The sequence below is a fragment of the Solanum verrucosum genome, unplaced genomic scaffold, assembly GCF_900185275.1.
Source record: "Solanum verrucosum unplaced genomic scaffold, falcon-dt-bn FXZP01000103.1, whole genome shotgun sequence".
Taxonomy (NCBI): Eukaryota; Viridiplantae; Streptophyta; class Magnoliopsida; order Solanales; family Solanaceae; genus Solanum; species Solanum verrucosum.
In genome coordinates, this window is record NW_026020048.1 from 4,418,837 (window position 1) to 4,445,046 (window position 26,210).

The window sequence follows — 26,210 nt, forward strand, 5'->3', positions numbered from 1 at the left end:
AAATAATGGGGAATGAATAATATTTAATAACAAAGAGAAAATATACACAATAATAAATTATCTCTTGATCTTTTAAATTAAATAAATAACTTAAAATTAAATAACTATTTTTAATATATTGGATAAATAAAGAATATTGGGAAATGAATAATATTTAGTAACAAAGAGAAAATAGACACAAAATAATAAATTATCTCTTGATCTTTTAAAATTAAATAAATAACTATTTTTAATATAGTAAATAAATAAAGATGAAGAGAGAAAATAGAAAACAGACATTTATAATACACAACCTTATCACTCAAAAAAAGAGAGAAAGAGAAAAAGTTTCCCAAGTGTATGGAGCACAGTATAAAAGGAATAGAACAAAAAGAAGACTTCAGTATCAATACTGAAAATGTATGAAGTTTATCTGCACAAGTAATTGATAGGGTTGCTATTATTAACTTTCGCATTATGACTTTTAGATTTTCAATACCAACAGTAATACATGTCTTAACTTTAGATTTTCAATACCAACAGTAATACATGTCTTAACTTCTGAATTTAGGTTGGTTTCGAAATGACTTAATTAAATCAATGAGTATCGATTATGGTAATTAATATTCTATAACAAGTTAAATTGCATTGGTAGCGTAAAGAAATGTCAATATACATGACTTAAACTTTGATGGAGGGAAAATTAAAATGTAATTGTCTTTATTCTTTAGAGGCGAAGTCAGAGTTAGGAGTTTGTAGGGTTCTAAATTTTGGGACAACAGAGAAAAATATTGCAAAATTTGCAATTATACTTATACCTTAGCACGAGACTCATATCTATGACTTGTCTTGCTCACCGCCTCGACACATTTCCCTAGATCGTCCCACACAGAAAGAAAGAATACATAGCCCCGGCCCGGCCTGTAGGTCCTAAGGTAAAGTAATATTCTATAACAAGTTAAATTGCATTGGTAGCGTAAAGAAATGTCACTATACATGACTTAAACTTTGATGGAGGGAAAATCAAAATGTAATTGTCTTTATTCTTTAGAGGCGAAGTTAAAGTTAGGAGTTTGTAGGGTTCTAAATTTTGGGATAACAGAGAAAAATATTGCTTTGCAAGTATACTTATACCTTAGCATGAGACTCATATCTATGACTTGTCTTGCTCACCGCCTCGACACATTTCCCTAGATCGTCCCACACGGAAAGAAAGAATACATAGCCCCGGCCCAACCTGTAGGACTTATGGTAAGTAATATTCTATAACAAGTTAAATTGCACCGATGGCATAAAGAAATGTCACTACACAAGTAACTTGAACTCTAAAAGGAAACATGCATCAATCTTCTGAGGGAAGTTGCACTTATTAAATTTGATCTGTCTATATATATAGCCTATAGGTAGATAATATGATCAGCTAGCCTATAAGCAAATCATCATACTTTTCTTCAATTCATGTGCATTCTAAAACTTCTTCATTCCTCCATTTACAATGGACGTAGAAGACAATTCTCAGTACAGTACTCGTCACGAAATTACATCTCATGATCCACATTGGTCGTATGACGTTTTCTTGAGTTTTAGAGGTGAGGATACTCGAAAGAGCTTTGTTGATCACCTCTATACTAGTTTACACGAAAAAGGAATACACACATTTCGTGATGATAAAGAGTTAAGTAGAGGAAAATCAATTTCCCCTGAACTCCTTAACGCTATAGAAAAATCGAGGTTTGCAGTAGTTATTTTTTCGAAAAACTATGCAGATTCATCGTGGTGTTTGGAGGAGCTGACGAAGATCGTTGAGTGCAACAAGCAGAGGGGACAAACGCTGATTCCAGTGTTTTATAGTGTGGATCCTTCTGTTGTGAGAAAACAGAAGGAGAGTTATGGAGAAGCTTTCGCTAAACATGAAGAGAATTTGAAGGGATCAGATGAGAGGAATAAGATCCAAAGATGGAGGGATGCTTTAAAGGATGCTGCTAACATCTCTGGGTTTGACGTCCAACACATGGAAGACGGGTAACTCATCCCACATATTCTATCTTATGCATGCTCTCATTTATTATTAAGAAAAATATATACTCCTAAGTTAGAAAAGAATATTCATAGCAACTTTGCTGCTCACAATTCAATTAATTAATTAATTAATTGTAGGGATAAACTACCTAGCTAGTAACTAATTTTATCTCATGAAACAACTATTTTTAATATGAGATAGAGGGAGTATTCGCTAACACACAATATAAATATTCTATGCAGAAAACTTTTAGAATCATAATTCCCAATATAGTTAGTTTCACTAGTGAGATATGAGAAACATAGGAAGTATACAAATTTTATTTCTTTGTATGGTAGAGACTGTTAATCTCATTTACACTCTCACCTTGTGTTATATACTCTCTCTATTCTACGATAGTTGTTTACTTTATGAAATTAATTGATAATTTTATATTTAGTTTCTAATTTACCGTTATTATTAATAGTCATTTTCCTATTACATTTTCAAGATATTGCATCTATTTATATTCAAAGGGTGAAATAGTAAAATTATTCTTTTATTTATAGTTTTTTAAGAAGTATGTTAAGTTAATAGTGGATAACTATTACTCACTCTGTTTCAAAAAGAGTGACATAGTTTGACTTGACATGGAGTTTTAGAAAATAAAGAAATTTTTTGATTCTTGTGGTCCTAAATTAAAGTTATGTCAAATGTACTAAATTACCCTTTAAACATGTCACGTGGAAAACTGAAATTAAAATGTTACCAAAAAATGAAAGAGATCATTCTTTTTGAAACAGATTAAAAAGAAAAGAAGGTCATTCTTTTTAAAACGGAGGGAGTATTAAACTTGAACAGAGAGAGTATTCTCATCTCTCAACTACATATAAATTAAATAAAAGAAAATACTAATATATATTTTTCAAATATCTTACGTCTAAAAATGAAAATTTCTTTAAAAAAAGTTATAAATTTCTTTTTAGAAATATACAAGTGACCCACAAAATCAATTTTTTGGTATAAAAAGTATGTTATTTGTGTCTTAGTTTATGTAAATACTTTTTATTTTTTATAATTTAAATTATAGAAATATTTTGTTTGATATTTTAAAATATTAGTAATTTAATTTAATTTTAAAAATTAATCAAATTGAAATCTATCTAACAAAAACAATCCCTCGATTTGTGCTCTGGAGAAAATTCCAAAAAAAAAAAGAAAAAAGAAAAAAGAAAAAAACAACCCCCTTCTTCTTCTATTCTCCACCACCGAATAACCTCCGGCAACTGCAAAATACATGCTCTTTCTGTTACAATCGACGAATTGATGAAGCTCCAAAACTCGACCATCATGGAAACTAAACCAGGCTTTTCGCCTCTGGAATCATCACATTCACACTTCAATATGACTTGTTGGAATTGGGGGTGAAGATGTTTGTTTTTGGTGGCGGCGGAAGATAGAGGATGACTAAAACTACTCTTCTAGTTCTTGACAAATAATGAATAAAATATTGTAGGTCTTTTTTGGGTCCCTTTTCACGCCAAAATTGGATTCAGTTTTGTTTGTTATGTCATATGTGTAAATGACTTTCGATACACCTGGTCCTTTGATGTGTATTGTACATCCTTCCAGTCGGAAAATGTTAGTTTCTATAATCAAAAAGCCAAATGTAGTGGTGGAGGGGGACGGTGTAGTGGCTATGGTGGTGATGGCAGAGAGAGGATGAAGAAAAAAAATTGTACTCTGCAATGCCAGTAGTGTGCGTCCAATAGGTATATAGTGTTCGATAGGTCAGATTCAAAAATAGCTCAAATTTATGGAGTTGATTATAAAAGAAAACATTAGTATCAAACCCAGACATTTGGAAAATATTTGAATTTAAGGGAAATCGAAATGCAGCATGCACCAGTTATAACATTTTGGATTTGCAAATCTGATAGTACTATTTCTTTATCTTTCTTTTAGGCATGAATCAAGGTGCATTAGACAGATTGCTTTGACAATTTTAAAAAGATTGGGGCGTGTACGACCTAAAGTTGCAGATCATTTAGTGGGCATAGAGTCCCATGTACAAAATGTTATATCTATGATGAATTTGCATTCTGAAGCTGATGTTCGCATAATTGGGATATGGGGTATGGGAGGCATTGGCAAATCAACTATTGCGCGAGCTGTATTTGATCAACTTCAGGAAGAGTTCGAAGGTAGTTGCTTTCTTGATAATGTTAGAGAAGTTTCAACAAAATCCGGACTTCAGCCTTTGTCGGAAAAAATGATTTCTGATACATTGAAAGAGAGTAAAGACAATCTTTACACCAGCACCACTTTGCTGATGAACAGGTTGAGCTATAAAAGAGTGATGGTCGTTCTTGACGATGTGGATAATGATGAGCAGATAGACTATTTGGCTGGAAAGCATGAATGGTTCGGAGCTGGGAGCAGAATCATCATCACCACTAGAAACAGGCAATTGTTATTGTCTCATGGGGTGGATCATGTGTATGAAGTTAGTCCTTTAGGGATTAATGAGGCTTTGATGCTCTTCAACAAGTTTGCATTCAAAGGACGTGAGCCGGAAGGTGATTTTTCTGAACTGGCGCTGCAAGTCGCGCAATGTGCTTGGGGCCTTCCACTGGCTCTCAAAGTATTGGGTTCATTTCTACATAAAAGATCAAAAGCAGAATGGAAGAGCGAGTTGAAGAGGCTGAAAGAAATTCCCCATGATGATGTGATAGGGAAACTTAAATTGAGCATTGATGCATTGAATGATCTAGACAAGCAAATATTGCTCGACATTGCTTGTTTCTTCAAGGCGAAACGAAGAGAACCTGTCACCAGAAAACTCCTTGCTTTCGGTTTCAAACCTGAAATTGGAGTACCAGTACTTATTCAAAGATCACTTTTATCCATATCTGATGATGACAGGTTCCAGATGCATGATTTAGTTCAAGAAACCGCTTGGTACATGGTTCGCCATGGACATCCTAGAGAGAAATTCAGCAGGTTGTGGGTTCCTGACGACATATGCGATGTTATGTCAAAGAAATCAGTAAGTTTACACTACATGGTTGATATATTGAACAACAACTAGAGAGTTGTTGACGTAAAAATAAAAATTACTAGTAACTTTTCTTATTAAATGTGTAGGGTACCGGAGCAATTGAGGGAATAATATTGGCGTACTCTGAAAAGCAGAAGATGAACTTAGGATCACAAGCATTAAAGGGTATGGAAAATCTACGTCTTCTGAAAATCCAGAATGCTTACTTCCGTAAAGGTCCGAGTCATCTTCCAAATGAGTTACAATGGCTCAGTTGGCACAATTTCCCTTCAACCTCACTTCCACAAGACTTTGCGGGAGAAAAGCTAGTTGGACTTAAACTAATTCATGGCCAAATTTTGCAACTTTTGCCAGAAGATAAGGTACCATTGCCCTCATAAATATTGTTCGTACATATTTTTTCTTTGTCCGAGTGACCACTATTGTAAAATAATTTACAAACAGATATCTACCTTACATTGAGTGTTCATTTTTCTCTTGCAATTAGGCAAAATAAGTCACTTATTATATGTTTCATGATTTAAACAGTATCTTGACAAGCTGAAGTATTTGAACCTCAGCTACTCCAAAGGGTTAATTAACACTCCCAACTTTAGCCAAATGCCATATCTTGAAAAGTTGAACCTGAGCAACTGTACGAACTTGATAGGAGTTCACAGATCACTTGGAGATCTTACAAGGCTTCAGTACTTGAATTTGTCTCACTGCTCAAAGCTAAAGAGTATTTCGAATAACATCCATCTCGAATCTTTGGAAAAGCTTCTTCTGTGGGACTGCACAAAACTCGAAAGTTTCCCTCAAATCATAGGATTAATGCCAAAGCTTTCAGAACTTCACTTGGAAGGGACTGCAATCAAAGAGCTACCCGAGTCCATCATAAATCTCGGTGGGATTGTGTCCATAAACCTCAGGAATTGCAAGGATCTGGAATGTATAACTTATAGCATTTGTGGTTTGAGATGTCTCAGGACTCTAAATCTCTCTGGCTGTTCAAAACTTGAGACATTGCCAGAAACCCTTGGACAAGTGGAAACTTTAGAAGAACTACTTGTAGATGGAACTGCAATTAGCAAGCTACCATCAACCATCTCGGAGATGGAAAACTTGAAAATCCTTTCTTTCAGTGGATGCAAGAAAAGGAAAAAAGATAAGGCATTCTGGAAAAACAGTTTTAGCTTTCGCTTGAATCTAAAGTTAACTTCACTGCCAAATGTCAGGCGCATCACAAGACGATTAAATACTGGAAGAAATAAGAAGCCAGAAATATCAGGACCATCATTATCTGGTTTGTGTGCCTTAAAGAAACTAGATCTTAGTGACTCTGATTTGGTAGATGAAATCGCTGGTGATGTTTGGCAGCTGTCCTCATTGGAAGAGTTAAATTTGAGCCGAAATAATTTTAATGAATTTCCATCAAGAATATATGGGTTACAGCAATTCAAGGTCCTGAAAGTTGATGAATGCAAAAGCCTTGAAGCCTTGCCTGATCTTCCCTGGAGTATTGTAATGATAGAGGCAAATGAGTGCCTTTCCTTGCAGAGTCTTGGAAATCTTTCACCGCAACATGCATTCTTGAAAAAGGTCTCGTTTTTCAAATGTTTCAAATTGTACCAACAAAGCCAAAAAACCAGTATTAGCGCTGCGGATTTGTTGCTTCATTTGCTTCTCCAGGTAATGTCTCCATTTCATGAATTTATAAAATTATTATGTTTCCAAAATAAAGTATCAAGAGATCAAATTTGTTAATTGTACAACAGGGTCACTCCACCTTTTATAGTCAATTTAGTATACTGATTGCTGGAGGAAAAATCCCCGAGTGGTTTGGTTATCAAAAAATGGGTCGATCAATCTCAGTCCAGCTACCTACAGATTGGCAAGACAACATTGCAGGGGTTGCATTCTCATTTGTTTTCGAATGCCTTGTTCCAAAATCAAAACTAGGTGTTACTTTCAAGTTGATAAGTCCAAACCACCGAGAATACACATTTGAAAGTGCTCCAGCATCTGCTGCTTCAAAGATGGGGGAGGAGTACAAATGTGATCACTTGTGGATAGCTTATATCTCTTTCCATCTTTTTCGTCTCCTCTTCCCCGAGTTCACAACTGAAGATTGGACTAAGGTTTGTTGTTGCCTGTCAATTAGCCTAAGACAAGAGCCATGGAACAAAGTGAGGAGGTGTGGGATTCATTTAGTGTACAAAAAAGACTTGACTACATCATTGGCAGCTGGGAGCAAAGAATTGACGGTGTATGACGAGGGAGGAGATTCAAAAAGGAAAGAAGAGGTGAAAGAGGATATCGTGGCACTGATGGCTGGGGTTAACGTTTTGAATTGGGACGTTGACTCCATTGAGCAAGATAACACTCAGCTTGCGAATTTGAGGAAATCACTTGCCTATAAGATTCAGAAGACACTTTCTTTTGATTGCTAGAGTAGTGTTCTCTAGCTACTACATAGTACTAATGTTTGCTTATATCTTCAATTGAACAGTTGCTTGATGTTTCTGCTCGTCGATGGCACGTTTCTTGGTTTGCTTGTTTGTGCTTTACTTCCATGCATTGGATTGAGTAATACCCTACTACTTACTACCAATGGAAATTAGAAATAATGGTTGGCTTTGATTTTGTTGAATTGTTTGGTTTCTTGTGCACTGTGAAACGAACCGTGTAATGTGTAAATGTAATGCTTGTTTTTCTTTTGTTAAGAATAATGTATGTTCTGTTTTAAGTGTAAATGTGGTTTTTCACTCATTAAATTCAATTTGCTCATCTTATTAATTCAATTCGTTTAGGTATTTGTTACGTACTTCATTGTGTTATTTTATTCACTCAATCAAAGCGAGTTAGAGTACGCAAACCGTTCATAATTTTTGGAATTCTTGCATAAACAAGAAACTTTTTTTTTTTAAACCTTTGCCGAGTTTCCTATATCGCACAAATTAAAATGGATGGGGTAACTCTGAATCTCAATTGTGTCCTTAGCAATATGGACTATAAATCCAAATTTTGTGCTCAAATAATTACCTGTAGACAACACAGCCATACAAAAATCCCAACTCCAACACAACACTGATTTCGTGGTACAAACTTTCTAGGCTTTCAACAATTAGATTCAGGCCCCAACATCCGTTACATTGTTTTAATCAAATATATATAGAGAACTTCACATTTATGCCTCTTTTTTTCCTCTAGCAAAGATCATCAAGATTTAATTTTTCTTTGTTGGACTTGTTGTTCTCAATGTCTGTTACAGAACACATTCTAACTTCAGAAAGTGAATCTATGGAACAATCTCATAGTCACATAAAATAGACAGTCATTAACTCTAGAAAATTGTGAAAAATCCATTTTCAATGGGATGATCACATAACCTTAGACCTCTAGTCAAAAATTTATATTATTGTTACGGATATAATCAATTTCATAATATAGAGGGTGCAAGTATTTGATTATAAAATACAAAGCACTCTTCTATTTATACAAACAAAGTAGACAAAGTTACATTTATCTAAATATAAACCATACAGAGTAGGTACATTATTTTGAGACAAACCAAACTTAAGAAAACTACGAGGTTTACATCTTAAATTCTTCTTTTTCTTATGGTAGTGTCAATTTATTGAGCATGTACGTGCATATGGCTTGTCATCGATCGGAGCGGATAACCGGTGCAGCGACCTTGAAATTCTTAACAGCAAAATTTAAGCTGAACCCAAACTCACTTGGGCTATATATTGCTTTAGACTTTTTACTAGCAGTAGTCATGTTGAAAGCAAAATCAACCGGATGAAACACAAGTTTAGACGCTTTGTCTTTAGCTTTAACTACTATCCCTGCTGCTTCCTTTGCATATCACCAATGTTAGCAAATCTGTTAGCCCAATTCGGTAGTTTTGGGACCCCTAATTTCTCAAGGAACTCATCGCAGAAATGCTTTGAGTTCCTTGAGACCATATTGTATTTGTTACCAGGCCATGCATCGCGAAGATCTTTTAAGATCTGATTGACTTTGTGGGCAGAGCACTCTGTTCTGCCCAATACAATCTTTTCGCGATGCGTGTAATTGGGATTTTTGGTAGCGGGGCAACTGAAAACCCCGCTGCCTTTCTCACAAGACCCGTAGGCCCATTTAACGTTGTCGTAAACTTGGACGGCAGTGTGGAAGATGCCGCCGAAATAGATGGTGTCTTTGAGTAGCCTGTTCATTTGGACTACACCGAAATTGACTGCGTCGTGCCCGTCACTTTTGGTTATGTCGTAAACATGGAGGATCACTTCTGCCATGGAGGATCTCAAAAACTCTGTTTTGTTGGTGAATGCAATAGAATGAATGAGGTTTTTGGGGCTATTTATAAAAGGGGCTGCTTGCCATTTGCTTAATTTGCAGGTTTTGAAGAAAAATTCTTTGAGTTGTGGAATTTGGGGCCTCAAGAATTCGGTTCCCACTTCCTATGTGTGAGATTTATTGATGGAATCAAATATTTTGTATTTGATTATAGAGATAAAATTAAGATATTTATAATGTCAAATTGGGATAAGATCAAATTATTTTTAGGTGTCAAGGTAATGCAATGAATAAATATAGACTTTTGAATTTTCTAGCATGTTAGTTAAATAAGATGAAATTTTAGTGTTATATCATACTATTATGAATGGTATTCTATGTTTTCTTTTTATTGGGGTTAGCATCAAAGAGGAAAGATATGAAAATTGGAAAATATATAGGCTTAGAAAAAACTATTTTGAATTAGTATGAGATTTTTCTTATATATAATTTCGTGGAGAAGTTATTCTAGTCATAATATATTATTCACGTTTTAATTAGCATTAAATTCACATGAAAGTTCGGGGCGACAAATGATGACCATATAAGTTATTTCATAATCATCCACTTATATAACTTAATATGCAGCACATTGGGATCTTTGGGAGACAAATGATCACCCTATAAAAAAAATTTTAATTAAATAAATTTCAAATTCAGTAAATCAAATCAATGACAGTAGCTAATACTTCAATCTTGCGTACATAATATTTAAATTTAAAATCGGCCAAGTCCATGTGTGACTTGAATTGATCTCGAAGGCAATGGAATATGAAATTGGATAAAAAGAGGGAAGATATGTGGATAGCTATGGAATAATGAGGGGCCATGTGGTCTATTTTCAATGAATATAATTCTAAGTTTTTTTTATTTTCAAAAAGCAAGATTCTTATAATTGGTTGGTTGGTTGGTTGTGTTAGAAAAGAATAATCCTCAAATGAATTTTTGAAGGATTTAAGAGATTTTCTAATAAGAAATTTTTATAATTGACATGTATAAGACTAATTATTACTCCAATTAGTTACGATCTTAGTTTTTATGTTTCAAATTTTAATATTAAACAATTACGAGTTATAATATTTGTTAAATAAAAAAAAATGGAATTTAAATTAACAAACAAATTAATAATAGTAATGATAATTAATAATAGGCATAAAATCAAGATAGCTTAAAAAATATATATTTGTTTTTCTTGTTTAGCTCAAAATAATTAGTGGTCTTTTCTCTCATATGTTAATTGTCTATCAAGACAAATATTATTATTTTTACTCAATATTTTTCAATTTTTATTTTCAACAACTTTTAAAGGTATATTGTTTGAATATAAATTCGGTATACTTATTAAGTCATTATATTCAATTTGCTTATCTTATTATTTCCATTTGATTACGTATTTGTTACTTCATTGTGTTATTTTATTCACTCAATCAAAGCGAGTTATAATAAGCAAACCGTTTACGAAATATATACTTTTATCGCGTCTCTAGTCACTCATCACTACATACATGTGAAATCTCATCCGACATATGCTTTTCATGAGAATAAAATAATACAAAATGTGTCAATATTTAAGTTTAAAGTAACTTTCACTGGATCATAAATACAATGGGCAACACGTAAAGATATTTAAGTGATAATTTCTTAAATGGTTATTAATTATTATTATTTTCTCAGAAATTTATTTAATTTTGATTTTCAACTCAAAGATCACTCAATTATGAATTTTTTTCTCAAAAAGTCACTCAATTTTGTTTTTAAACTCAAAACTCACACAACTATAAGTGTTTTTCTTACAAAGTCACTCAAATATGAATATTTCAAATGGTCACTCAACTATTAATATTTTTCTCAGAAAGTCACTTAATTTTGATTTTCAACTCAAAGGTCACTTAACTATGAATTTTTTTGTCTCAAAAAGTCACTCAATTTTATTTTTTAACTCAAAACTCAAACAACTATAAGTGTTTTTCTTACAAAATCACTCAACTATAAATATTTTATTTTAAAGTCACTTGACCTATTTAATTGATTTTAAGAAAAAATAAAATTCATTGACATTAAATTTTTATTTCTAACAAAAATTTATTCGCTTAAACTAGTTAATGACATTTTTATTTCTTTTATTCCGCTAAAAAAAGAGTTATATCATATTTTAAATTTTTTTTACCCTATTAAAATCAGGTTCACTATTTTATCCTTTCTATTCATATATTTTTTTTTATTAATAATTATTTGATATGGTATGTTTTCTGTTAATTTTCGATCAAATAATGAACTTTGGATAGCTTATTTTTTTTAGCAACTGCATGTATATTTTTGAGGTGAGTTTTCTCTGAATTCTGTGAAAATGTAATAATTTGAGGTGGGTCATGAAACTTTTTTCTTTTAGTAGAGTATAAGAGTAAAATAAAAGGGTCATTAAATGGTTTAAACTTTAAATGAATATTCTTTTATTTCTTAAATTTTTTTGTTACAAATAAAAATTAACGTAAACAAATTTTAATTAAAAAATAATTAAATAACTTTATGACTTTATAAGTAAAATATTCATAATTAAGTAACCTTTTGTAAGTAAGTATTTATTTCAAATAAATTTATTTTGAAGTGTATTTACACAGCCAAAATATATAAAATATTGGAGAAAGAAGTTTTTACTTGGAGAAGTGGTAATTGTAAAAAATGTGTTGGCGGTTGAATGATCCTCTTGAGAACAAGTGTCTTGCCACTTGTCTTTCTAGAAAAAAAGTCCATAGTAGAGTTACAGATTATCCAATAAATCAACTTCAAAGAAAACGCAAGTATTAAGAAATGATGTAATTTTATCTTTTTATTTTTATTTAATATTTTCTTAAATTAATTTTATAATAAATGAATACATTTTCAAAATTAATTAACTACTCTATCAAGGATATAATAGGTAAAATATGAAAAATTATATATAAATTTTATAAAATAACAAGTATTGTGATTCAATTATTTATAGGAAGAAATGGCATATAAAATGGAATGGAGTGGTATCAAATACAAACAAAAGTATGCTTATAGAAAGTGGACTAGCAGCCAGTCTTTTTTCTCATTCAATAATGGAGCTACAACATTTTCCCCTCTTTCTTGCCCCTTTTCTCACCATATTGCTTCTCATTTTCACTGTGAAGTTATTATTCAAGAAAATACTAGCAAAAAAACCAACTCTAAACTTGCCTCCAGGTCCATGGAAATTGCCTTTCATAGGAAGCATTCACCATTTAATTGCAAGCCAATTACCTCACCATACCCTTAGAGACTTGGCCAAAAAACATGGCCCCTTAATGCACTTGCACCTCGGTGAGATCCCTACGATTGTTATTTCGAGTCCTCGTGTAGCCCAAGAGGTATTAAAAACTCATGATATAGCATTCACAAATCGTCCTGAGCTTTTAAGTGTCAAGGTTTTGACATACAACTGTTCAGACATTGCGTTTGCACCTTATGGAAATTACTGGAGACAAATGCGAAAACTATGCACGTTGGAACTATTGAGTGCAAAGAATGTTGTATCATTTGCCTCTATTAGGGAGGAAGAAGCATTCAATCTTGTTCAAGACGTTGAATCAAAATCTGGATCAATTATTAATCTTACAGAAAAGATATATGCTCTCACAAATGCAGTAATTTGTAGAGCAGCTTTTGGGAAGAGGAGAAAAGAAGAATCAGCATATTTCATGTCTTTGATTAAGGAATTATCATTAATGATAACAGGTTTGGACCTTTTCTTCTCTGTCCCAATTTATGTGAGACATTTTCTTTTTTAATCCGTGCCCATTTATGTGCCTGCCTTCTATCGGTATACAACAGTTGAAAAAATAGTAATTGCATTTCCCCCCAAATATTTATTATAGGTTTGGACATAAGTGAGGTGTTTCCTTCACTCAAGTTTCTGCAAGTCATTACTGGGACTAAAGAAAAATTATTGAAGCTTCACAAAAAGTTTGATAATGTGCTTGACATGATAATAGAGGAGCACAAGCAGAAGCTGCAGCAAAAGTATGAGTCATCAAGAAAAAACAATTTGGTTAATTTGCTATTAAAGCTCCAAGAAAGTGGCACTCTTGATTTTTCCTTCACTACAGATAATATCAAAGCAGTCATACTGGTGACATATTTCTTCGAATTTCTTAATACATATTCACGTGAACTCATAAATTACAATAGATCCGTCTCTAGTAGTAATTATAAATGCATATATATGCAGGACATGTTTTTAGCAGGAACTGAAACTTCAGCAACCGTTCTTGATTGGGCAATGGTTGAAATGATGAGAAATCCCAAAGTTATGGAAAAGGCACAAACAGAATTGAAAAGAATCCTCAAAGGAAAAAACAGAGTAACAGAGAGTGATTTGAAAGAAGTTAGCTACCTAAAATTAGTAATTAAGGAAACTCTGAGGTTACATCCACCACTTCCTTTGTTACTTCCAAGAGAATGCAGGGAGCAATGTGTAATTAATGGATATGACATGACATACCTATTAAAACTAAAGTAATAGTGAATGCTTGGGCAATTAACAGAGATGCTGAATTTTGGGAAAATGCTGAAAGTTTTTCACCAGAGAGGTTCATAAATTGTGGTAATAATTTGGAATTTATCGGACAGAATTTTGAGTATTTACCATTTGGCGGAGGAAGAAGAATGTGCCCTGGAATTTCATTTGGTTTATCAAATGTTGAGCTTCCATTAGCTCAACTTATTTACCATTTCAACTGGAAGCTGCCTAATGGGATGAAGCCTGAAGATGTTGATGTTACTGAAACTCCTGGTTCTAGCTGTAGTAGAAAATATAATTTGTGTGTTATTGCTACCTCTAATGATCATGGAGTATGATGATAATTACAAGTGTAATTGTGGTTGTTTTACTTTGCTGAGAATAATGTATGCTCTGTATATCTTTGTGTTGTATTTGTGTTTCTAACTATGAATCCCTATACTATGCTTTTATTTAGAAAATTTTGTTATTTATCAGACTATGATGCAGTAATTGTTGGGGGAAAAGCGTAATCGGTAATCGGCATACAATACTTTGCTAGTTGAAGTGCTCAAAAAGGGGATCCGACTCTCAAATTTTTATTAGGTAAAAATTAATAGCTAAAATTTAGTTGATTAAAATAAAATAATAATGATTTAGATAATTTATATTTCATAAAAAAAGGTAGCAATACCATGATTATAACAATATATTATTTTCTCATAAATATATTATGAACACTTCTCTCTTTTCTATTTTGTTTTCTGTTTGTTTTTTAATTGAGTTTGTCTTAGATTGCAATTTTGAACTTTCTCTTTAAAATGAGTTTATCACATATAACAAATAGCAAAAATACTTGTATGGAGAACAAAAAAAGAAAAATAGCAAATATTTTAGATAAAAAGGTCTGAAAAATACTTCAATTTTGATCGAAATTGTTGTTACGATACCAAACTTTATGGAGGACCTTTTACCCCTGCACTATTTAATAGCGTAATTTAAAGGCATATATGTGCCCACGTGAACACGTTACTATTTATAATGATGCAATATTTATGATGTCCACGTGGGCACATATATACCTTTAAAATACACTATTAAATAGTGCATGGGGTAAAAGGTCATTTCCAAAGTTCGGTATCGTTATAACAATTTTGATCAAAGTTTGGATATAATTTAGACCTTTTCCTAATATATAAATTTCATTTTTAAAAATTTGAAGATTTCATGAGTAAATTCTTAATCAAATTTAAATTGTTTGACTCTCGAAAAACAAGGGAGTACTTCATTGTGCTATTTTATTAACCCAATCGAAATGCGTTTAGTGTAATCAAATCGTCTATGAGTATACGGATTCGGCTCCTCTCCATTTCTCTTCTCTCCATTTTCTCCAATTGCCTATTTGGATTAATGACACATGCATAGGTTAAAATGAATGACTAAGATTTAATTTTTCTAAGTAAATCTCTAACCATGATTCAACTAATAAATATATTATATTTTTAATTTTAAAAATTACTATAACTCCCACAATCTTAACAACATATTATCTTGTTCATAATTTAGGGGAAAAAAGTTTTCTTCCTAATTTTTTTTACTTAGGATGTTAATTTAATTTTATTTTTAAGTTAATATTTTTATTGCATTTTTTCCATGAATTTTTCTTTTTAACCATTAGCTATTGAAGAGTATTATTTTTCCTATTTTATTTCACTTTTTTTTTTTTCTATTTCCTCCAAAATTAACATTAGCTATATTTGGCAGCAGTTCAATATTTAAAAGAAAATTAAAAAGAATCCCACGTAAAAAAAAAAGAAATTAGGAAGAATCTTTTTTTCCCTATATTTATGGACAAGATAATATGTTGCTAAGATTGTGAGATTATAATAATTTTTAATACTAAATATATATTGTATTTATTAGTTAAATTTTGGTTAGAAATTTACTTTGGGAAATTAAATCTTAGCCATTCTATGTCATGTGTCATTAATCCAAATAGGAACTTGGGGAAAATTGAAAGAAGAGAAATGGAGAGGAGCCGATCCTGAATATACTACCTCTGTCTATTTTTATTTGTCATGTTGCACTTTTCGAAAGTCAATTTGACTAATTTTCAAAGTTAAATTAGATATCATTATTTCGATATTTTAAACAAAAAATTTAGATATTCAAAAATTATACGAAAAGTATTATAAATTGCAATTTTTTGCATATCAATATAATGAAAAAATAGATAGTAAAATGTTAGTGAAAATTCTTATAATTTGACTCTAAAAATGAAAACCATGACAATTAAAAGTTGATGGAGTGCGTATATAATTTTATTCTGTCACCACTAAAAATAATATCTCAAATATTTACTTAACTATGAACTCATTTCTTATGTCACTTAACCTTAATTTTTAACTCAAAAAACTATCAACTTCACTTTTTAGCTCAAAATCTGTTTTATTTACAAAGTCACTCCATTTATTTGATTAATTTTTTAATTTTAAATTAAACCATTTAATAAACCCCCCTCCGCCCACCCCATTTGACCCTGATAGAAGAGTTTTAGATATTAATCTACTCGTCACTATCATCCATGTGAATCTTGATTCTAACACAAATGAGCCAAAAAAAATATATATATGTTTTAAGGCCGTAACTTTCAGTATATAATGATTTAAAATTTATAATATGGGGTGGGTTCACATACAGATATTTTATCATCGAAATCAACTTGAAAGAAAAATGTGTGTTCAATAAATCATCCAAGAAACAAATAAAAATATGCTTACAAGATTAAAAGGAGGAGCAGCAACGAATCCATTTTCTCATTCAATAATTGAGCTACAACATTATTTCCTTTCTCTCACCATATTGCTTCTCATTTTCACTCTTTAAGTTATTATCCAAGCAAAAAAAAAAAACAACTCCAAACTTACCTCCAGGCAAATTGCCTTTCATAGGAAGCATTCACCATTTAATTGCAAGACAAGTTAAGTTAAAGAAATCGTTTTCTTCTTGTCCTAATCATATGACCAATTTTTCATATTAAAGTCAAATCAGTTGCCTTTCACATATTTATGAGACGGTTCACGACTTTTCCTTTTGTTAGGACCCCTCTGTATAACGTTATATACTTTCAATAATAATTAATTGGGACACGAAGTTACGTTGCAGATGCCACCCATTACTGATAGTTGGCGTTGTGGTAAGAAGTACGTACGATGATGCTTGTGATTAATTTCACAAACAAATGTGTCTGTTCAAGCCCTCAAACAACTATTTTCTAATAACAAGGAAATGCAGGCATGCATGCATTTTAGATGAACCATTCTCCACAGATCGCTATATGTTTAAATCAACTAATCACCATTAGTCCAAGAATGCAGATTCCGTACTGGACGATTTGTTTACTCAAAATCAAATTGAAATACTAACATGTGTAAATGGAATATAATGAGTCTGAGTCACCGTGTTGATTTTATTAGCTGGCAGGGCCAGGGTGTCACCAAAAAAACTGAAAGTATAAGCTTATTTACTCATGTTTGTGTCTGTTACGCAAATCTCGACTCCATGTTGACTCTCATTTACTCATGTTTGTGTCTGTTACATAACAGATTGTAACTCTCCTGGAAATGGTTGAGTGTTTCACCCTACATATCTTATCTCATGATTTCGGAGCTAGGCGGGCCTGTTAGTGTCACAGATTTAAAATATCCTGAATTCATGTACTCTGCAAATGTGGTTACTCTTTCGGTCGTTGTTAGAAAGGCATGTCTATGTACTATATATTATTGATGTAACAACTGATCTGCCTTATTTTGTACTTATCATTCTCTGATTCGTTCACGCGTCTAATTCTGTTTTTTACCTCCAAATTAATACATCACAGTCTCTTAAATAGCAAAATTTTCTAAATGAAAGAATAGAAAACAAACACTCTGTTATCAATACAATGACATACAGAGCATACATTACTCTCAACAAAAGAAAAACAACCACGATTACACTTGTAATTACTCTCACCATTTTCCCAAAATTCAGCATCTCTATTAATTGCCCAAGCATTCACTATTACTTTAGTTTTAATAGGTATGTCATGTCATATCCATTAATTACACATTGCTCCCTGCATTCTCTTGGAAGTAACAAAGGAAGTGGTGGATGTAACCACAAGGTTTCTTTAATTACTAATTTTAGGTAGCTAACTGTTGGGTTTTAAATGGTGTGAATAGAAAATGAAGAGTTGCGACTTTTATAAAGAGTTGTGACTTTTATGAAAAGCTGCTACTTTTATGAAAATTTGTGACTTTTATGAAAGGTTGTGACCTTTCCGAAAGATTGTGACTTTTCCTAAGGTTTGTGGCCTTTCCGATAAGGCACAATAAGAACATTTTCACGCTACCCTTTGTTTTCTATAAATTGATGGACCCTTTGTTTTCTATAAATTGATGGATTTCCTCTCATTTTAGTTGAACGAATTTTTCTGGACTTCTTCTACTACTACTAAAGTATTCTAAGTGTACTTTACTGCCGTTGAGTGGTTCGCTGACACCGTGGTTTTAGGTACCGATACATCGGTGAGCAAGATCGTTTTATCTTGGGAGGATATAATTCATTAACCTCGGGTACTTGAGGAGAATAATTTCCTTAACGGGACACTTTGCATTGGTGAACAAAGGAATTTACTACGGAACAGTAAAGAAATATAAGAACATGACTGTCGACAACTTGAAAAAGAAAAAAGGAGTTCAACCGTTCCCTAAATATGGAGTCAATGACTTTGAAGGGCCATTATTAAGTCAAGCAACCAAAACCGAGCAAAGAAGTCACAACTGAGCTAATTATAACTAATGAAAAAGGATTTCAGGTGACACGAAAGTTGTGCTCGACGCTCTCTTTCCTATTCCGCTGCGCTAAGTGGTCTTTCCCCCAAAAAAATAGAAGAATTTCCCTTGCTTTCTTTTTGCTCCGCTCGTGCGTGGCACTCCTTGCTCACGGAGCGGCATACTGAAAAAAAGAAAAGCCTCCTTATGGCGACTGCATTCAGTGGGATCGATTTTCTTCCTTTGAGAAAAATATTTTTATATTGTTTCTAATCTTTTTCTGATTCTATTTTCTCTACTAGTTTTAATTTTCTAGTTTGAAAATACTCTTTAAACTTTGTTGTTTCTTACCAAGTTCTTCAAAGTTTTGTTCTAAGTATCTTAGGAATACAAGATGAACAATAATCTTAAGGAAATTACTATATTGTTGGTATTTCTTGTATTCTACTGATTGAGAAAAAGAGATCATGGAAGTAGGGGCGGACCCACGTGGAGATGCGGGGTTCACTCGTCGAAAAATTACACTGTATATAGAAGGTCTATTTGTGATTTTATGAGAACATATATTAAAATGAACCCCTTTAAATATAAAGAGAAGCATGGCTCAGTGGTTAAGGTGTTCAACTCTAATCGAGAGGGTTTGGGTTTGATTTCCACCTGCAACATTTTCCCATTTGTTTTTTTTTCTTTGAAAGGTTGAATGGGTTCTTGATTTGGGCTCAAATCCAACTCCATTTCATTGTTTTTGGAAGGTTGAATGGGCTCTGGTTTCAGGCTCAAATCCCAACTCAATGAAATGTCTCACTGTTTTTGGTGAAATGTAAAGCTTTATTATTTTTGTTATCATTATTTTTCTCTCTATGCTAATTTTTTTTCTTAATTTATCTTTGTTTAAATTTATTAGACATATTTTAGATACTTTTGTCTTTTATTCTTCTTATTTATACTTCTCATTTTATTGCTACATAAGTCTCTTTCCATGTACTAACGATGAATTATTATTAAATTTAAAATTGATTTTAAAAAAATATTATATAAAATAAATTAAATTAAAGTTAATCGAATGAAGAAATTTAAAAGTCGTGTATAATCTTTTAATAAAATCTAATTAATTGATTTTCCCCCCTTAATTTTATAGTATTTCTTTCTTATTTTTTTTCAGTTCGATTTTAAAAAGATGAAAACTAAAATAAACTTATTTGTTCTATTCATCATTTGTCTTTTTCACGTATGACTAACCTAGTAAATTGAATTAAATGAACTAAAAAATCGACGATGTCAATTATTTATCTTATGAATATTGTTTTATTTCAAAGATATATTTGGACTGGTTTAAGAGTCGCCACTTAATTTTTAAGAAAAATCAAGAAAAAACTATTGTTTTCAAAAGATTAAAACAGTAAATCTATTGAAAACTATAAAGGGGGTTCGAGGTTCCTATTAATATTCTAGGAAGGTTTTTAAGGCACCTAGAATATCCGCTAATGCGGTTATCCGACAACTAATTTATTTGGCTAAAATGACTTAACTTAGATCGAATTGCAAAATTAGGCTATTTTACAGTTGAAACTTATTTCAAAAGGGGAAAGGGGGGAATATTGGGATACTATCTAAGTTAAACATTTTAATAGGTTATGTTTTAATATTATAGGAAGCGGGCGTATTTAGTCAAATTTTTAGAAAATTAGTTCAGAATGGCTATCTTTCGGGGAATTAAATTGTGGTGACCTTAAAACTAATAACACATATTGACAAATAACCACATATGAAGTAATAAAGTATAGAGAGAAATTTGGGGCCCAAGTCTGGTTTTCTGTCCGCCTGGGCTAATACTTGGGCCTAATCTCGTTTTGGGCCAAAGGCCCAATTCTTGCCACCTTCGTACCTGTCCTAAATTCTAACAAAATAATTAATAAATAAAATGACGAAGGCTTAGGCCCAAAATTACAAAATACAAATTTGAATAAAGAGTGGGCCTTTTGGCCCAATTTTTTCAATTCTCCTCCGCTTTCGCATTTTTTCAACTCCGGGACATGCACGTCGATTTTCAATGGCCGGTTGACTCAAAATAAAATGAATTTGAGCCTTTATGGCTCTCCCAAAAATGCAGGAGGAGGAAGGAGTACACGAGGATTTGGAGGCAGATTTCATGCAAAACGATAAACAAGTAACAAGATTAGCATTTTTTGGGAAGGAAATGAAATGATAAAAAATAAAGTAAATAAATAAGTAAAATAACTCTATACACTCATCATTAATAACGCAACAATCAAACAATAACTTAAAGGAAATTTAATGAAGACTTGTTATTAAAATCACTACTAGAAGGTTTAAAACAGAGAAGAAAGAAATTTAATTAGATGTAATATAAAAGAGATAGTGAACAAATATGCCATCTGCTAAATGTGACTATTGGATATTTATTTCAAAAAAAAAGCACAAGAATTGTTATAGCTAAGCCTACAATCGGTAGCTTAAGTATGAGGAAAGAAACATTCAAGTCATTTGTTTGGACTCTTAAAACACTATTATAATCAAGTATGGCAGGTAGGACTTGGTCAAAAAATAAATGAATATTATATTTACATAGGTGAGCTTTCTTAACAAATATAACAATAAAAAATGGCTCAAATTTTGCACAAGGGCTTTAGCCAATACCGACATTATCCGGACAGCTTTCTTATTACTGATCTTAACCTTTACAACACCAGATCAAACTATGTAGAAAAAGGAAAGGGACCAGTGATCACCGAAGCAAATAAAAACATAGCATCCTTAGCAATTATTGAGACATGCTGAAATTGAAGAAGAATAAAAGCAAAAGTATGGATGCACGTTCACAATTTTTATGTACTCCCAACTTATCGAAATTTGTTAAAAATAGACATGAGGCTCACGGAGATCTCAAATAGCAAAGAGGACAGATTTATTTATCCCAAAGAGGTAAACACATAAAATGAATGAACAAATGCAGACCATGACACATTTTTATGCCAACTCGTAACCGAAAAAAAAATAAAAATAAAAAAATAAAAAATTACACGAACTTATTTAAGGCACGTCGAGCTAAACAAGATCAAGATTGTATACCATTTAGAGCCAAACAACAGAAACAAACAACACGTTCAAACTAGACCTGGATGACATCTAACAACACGAGACATATGGGGGAATGCACCAATAATGGACTGCTTGACGCTTTTCAAACAAACCCAACAAATGTGACATGAATATTAACACTAAAATGGATGTAAAATGAGTATGAACTAAACTCGACTACCTGATCCTATTCAAAACTATTACTTGAAAATCTACTAATTCATATTTGAAGGTAGCTAAATACCACTGTACAACTTTATTTGCATCTTCAAAATACATTAACAATAAGCATGGATCCTATTTCATCAAAAGAGAACAGAACAACAACATGATTAACCAATAACACAAGCTAAAGCTCGAGGCAAGCACCGTGACCACCAATTCAGACGACTACAAACGTAGAACAATTCAAAATATGTACTAAATCATCTTAAGAATAGAACCTGCGCTACTCATTTCAGAAAAGAAAATTAAATAATAATAATAATGATAATTTAATAAGGCAACTTAATCTTTAACATATCACGCGAGAGTATTTTGGCACGGATCAAAGCACAACTCATGGTCTAAAATTTATAAGGAACGAACTGAATAAGGGAGTTACATGTGATTTACCTCGTTATGGGCAGCGAACAGGAAACGGGAACAAGAAGGGAGACGAGCTCCACCACACAAAGACTCAAATTCGAGCAGCGATCAAGAAATCCGAGCAAAGTATCGAACTTGAACACCGAAACCGATTGCTTACTCTGACTCCTTGTGGTATATTCTGTATGTAATCTAGCTATTTCACTTAAGCTATTCTCTTTTCCTTGGTTAAAATTTCCCCCCCAACCTTTTAACAGTAAAGAGGATGGGTATTTATAGGGGAGTTCCCAGGATGAAAATCGGATTGGAACAAAGGTAAAAAATAAATAAATGGAATTCTCTTTCGGTTTCGAAATTCAAAATTCCAGAATAGGGGGCAGTTGGATTTGAACGAGATTTCACCCCAAATTTCACGAAATCCGGATGAAAAAATCAATGTGGACGGCTTAGATCGAACCCACCGCCCTTGTGCTCGACGTGGCGCCCATTCACGCGAGTCAAGGGTGATTTTTTGCAGCTGCTGCAGGAAGTAATTTCAGGTTCTGCTGCACTGTTGATGAAGACATTAACAGCTTTCCGTCTATTTTGACGCGTGAAGGAGAAGAAATAACGTATGGGTCGTCTGGCGTTGCGTGTGTTGCTGCTGCTGTGAGCTACGTTGCTGCTATACACAGCTACTGCTGCTTTGACGTTTTGGTCTTTGCTGAAGAAGAAGGAGAACACAGGTGGGGTCGGTTTGGTTTGTTTGCTGTATTGCATGTATGAATATTTTGAATTGTATGTATTGCTGTTGTTATTACGGCTGGCCCCCTTTTTTTAATTGTTATTATTATTATTATTGTTAGAAGAATCAAGAATGGGTTTGTTGGAATTATATTGGTATTGTATTGTTGCTGTACGTAGTTGCTTGCTGAGGGAATTGGGTTGGTTTTTTTATTTTTTATTTTTATTTATTTATTTTTTGAATTGGAAATGGGCTGCCCAAAATTGGCCTTCAACTAGTAATAAAACGAATTAATATAATTAGACTATCGAGCTTCTCAATCTTAATGAAATAAAATAATTAATTTAATTATAAACTAACTAATTCAATTACAAAACCAATTAGCTAGAAATTATAACTATAACTTAAAGTAAATTAATAGAGTATTTAACTACGATGTAAAATCTTTTATGATGATTTTTCAAATATTTATAAAATAACGTGATTTGCTAAGATATACATATTTATTAAAAAAATAAAAAATAAATAAAAATATATATATATATAAATATAAAATTACTTTAAACATAGCTTGGAAGTATTTAGAATTTCATAAAAACTCATTAATTCAAAATTATAACCATCCCTAATATTTAAAATACAAAATATTTTTTGAGACGATTTTCGAATAATCATAAAATATACTAATTATATATAATTATGTAAAACATATATATCATCTAAGATTTATGAAAAGTGACAAACTATTTAAAAATCTTGCAAACTATATTATTATTTTTATTTATTTATTTTCATTATTATTTTATTTTTAAATTTTTTATAAAACTAATAATTTTAAATCGTTTGAAATTGGAGAAGCTCGAAATGATTAATTTATATTGTGGAGGGTCAAAATTGGGTGTCAACAAATATATATTATAAAATCTTAGTGGTTGAATTTAAAAAAAATTCAAAAAATAGAGTAGAACACTGCAATATAAAATAGAAAAAAAGCACAAGAAATATTTTTTAAAAAAAGATTGATGAAAAAGGGTAAAAGTAAAAAAAATTAAACGCGACGTGACAAGGCAAGTTAAACTTATTGGATTCAGATTACTAATTTCCTCCTATCTCGCTCAGTTTTTTATCTTGTAATTTTCACATGTTTACTTCTTTATATTTCGAATCCCCTCCACAGAAATCCTGGATCCGCCACTGCATGGAAGTAGAAGATTAATGTATTACTTCTCCAGAATTCGGTGTTTTGTTTAGCAAGGTCGAAGTGAGAATGTACTAGAAGAATTGATGATATTTCGATTAAAGATTACACCAGGTAACCTTCTTATTATTTATCTAAGGAGGAAAATAATTTCTAAAAGTTAACAATTTTGATATTTATTATGCATGTCTTTGGAAAAAGATCTACAAAACCATATGATTTTTGAATGAATTTTTCTTGGCAAAAAGTGTTACCTTTAAAATTCTTTAGTTTGCAGAATGAGAGATGCACTTTTTTGTTTGATAAAATAGTATGTCAAAATGTTGTAGTTGGAGGGCTATTTGAAAAGAAAAGCATATCTATGTGATACTCTAAGAATATGTTTAATTATGTTTGAAGACTAAAAAGAAAATGTAGTTCTGTACTCCTTGTGAAATTTGATTCTGTCTGATTTTTGTAGACTAAAAACTTTTGTAGTTTTCTACTCTGGATAAATTAGTCTATGCTATTTGTTTGAAGAATATGAAAGCTTGACATAACAAGTCAATGTTGTACTTTTGACTTTCTATAAACTTCACTGTTATATAGAAACAAATTATACAAAAAATTGTCTTTATTGTTAGTATTTTAAATATTAAGTGGTATGTCTATTTGTGATAGAGGAAAAAATACTAGTGACTTAGAGTTTGTGATTTTGTGCCTCTATGGAATGAACTTTGACATTGTGTAAAGATTGTCAAAGAGAATTGAAGCACTATAATTCTTTTGTTGAATAATATTTTCAAAAGAGGTTTCATGTTGCCAATGACACTTTGATAGCATGAGAAAAAAATATGTGGAAAAACTATTTTTAAATACTTGAAAAATATTTTTGAGATCATATTTAAAATGTGGGGGGTTCTATGATATTAAATTCGATGATAATTTTGTATTATGTTAGACCCACAAAATTCTTGGAGTATATTTGATATTGTGGTCATTGAATTTCTCTTTTACTAGTATATGGTATGACTAGTATGAAACTACCAAATTATATGTATACTTGTTCAAAATGATTGAGTTCTTTTATGAAAAAATGTCACTTAAAATGTTGTGAACTTTCATGAAAAGATATGTCTATTAAATATAACTATTTGTATATAGAATGTTGGTGAATAGTCATTTATCATGTTTTGTAAAAGAAGCACTTGAACTATATTGCCTTTATTGGACTCGATGAAACTTTGTTCAAGGGTAGTTCTATAACAATCCAATTGAAAGTTATGGAAATGTCCTTCCGAAAAGGACATTTGACAAAGTGATGACTCTAAACAATGTTTGTATCACACAAAATTGTAAGAAATAGGAACAAAATATTTGTGAGAAAAAGCTACCTCACGGAGAGCTTTTCAAACTCAATATTTTTATTTGTTCCTACTTGCTTGAGTCAAACTGTTTGTGACATGAACACTTGAGGCATGTCAATTACAAAACCTTGTAAGGAAAACTGATCAACTTAAATTTTTTGTCTAACTTTGAGTGCAATAAATTAAAATGTCAAGTTTGTGTGGAATCTAAGTATGCTGAACATTCTTATAAATCTGTCGAAAGGAATTTTAATCCCTTAGAGTTGATTTACACTGACATTTGTGATATGAAGTCAACATCATCTCATGGTGGAAAAAAGTATATCATAACTTTCATCGACAATTGCATTCGAAACGACTATGTCTATTTGCTGAATGGTAAGGATGAAGCAATAGAAATGTCTAGACAATATAATATTGAAGTTGAAAATCAGTTGGGAAAAAGATTTGTCTTATTTTTCAAAAATAAAGAAGAATATTAATCTGAGGATATTTAGAATATATAAATATGTCTTTTAACTTTGTGTTCTTAAAGATGTCCCCCCCCACCCCCAAGAAAAAAAGAACATTCTATATTA

The 26,210-nt window shown here is 31.8% G+C and overlaps 2 protein-coding genes and 1 pseudogene across 2 annotated transcripts; 2 read left to right on the plus strand and 1 right to left on the minus strand.

The window, feature by feature from the left end:
• The first annotated feature begins 1,474 nt into the window (after positions 1-1,474).
• On the plus strand, positions 1,475-7,763 carry LOC125821893 (TMV resistance protein N-like). The gene is made up of 5 exons (XM_049501258.1): positions 1,475-2,001; positions 3,944-5,027; positions 5,126-5,401; positions 5,568-6,710; positions 6,797-7,763. The coding sequence occupies exons 1-5, from the start codon at positions 1,475-1,477 to the stop codon at positions 7,469-7,471; spliced, it is 3,705 nt and encodes a 1,234-aa protein (XP_049357215.1). The 3' UTR covers positions 7,472-7,763.
• A 921-nt stretch (positions 7,764-8,684) lies between these two features.
• On the minus strand, positions 8,685-9,343 carry LOC125822205 (deSI-like protein At4g17486; annotated as a pseudogene).
• A 3,102-nt stretch (positions 9,344-12,445) lies between these two features.
• On the plus strand, positions 12,446-14,222 carry LOC125822089 (premnaspirodiene oxygenase-like). The gene is given in 4 exon segments (XM_049501457.1): positions 12,446-13,100; positions 13,241-13,494; positions 13,594-13,854; positions 13,857-14,222. Coding segments are annotated over 4 exon segments (1,536 nt in total).
• The last annotated feature ends 11,988 nt before the right edge of the window (positions 14,223-26,210 follow it).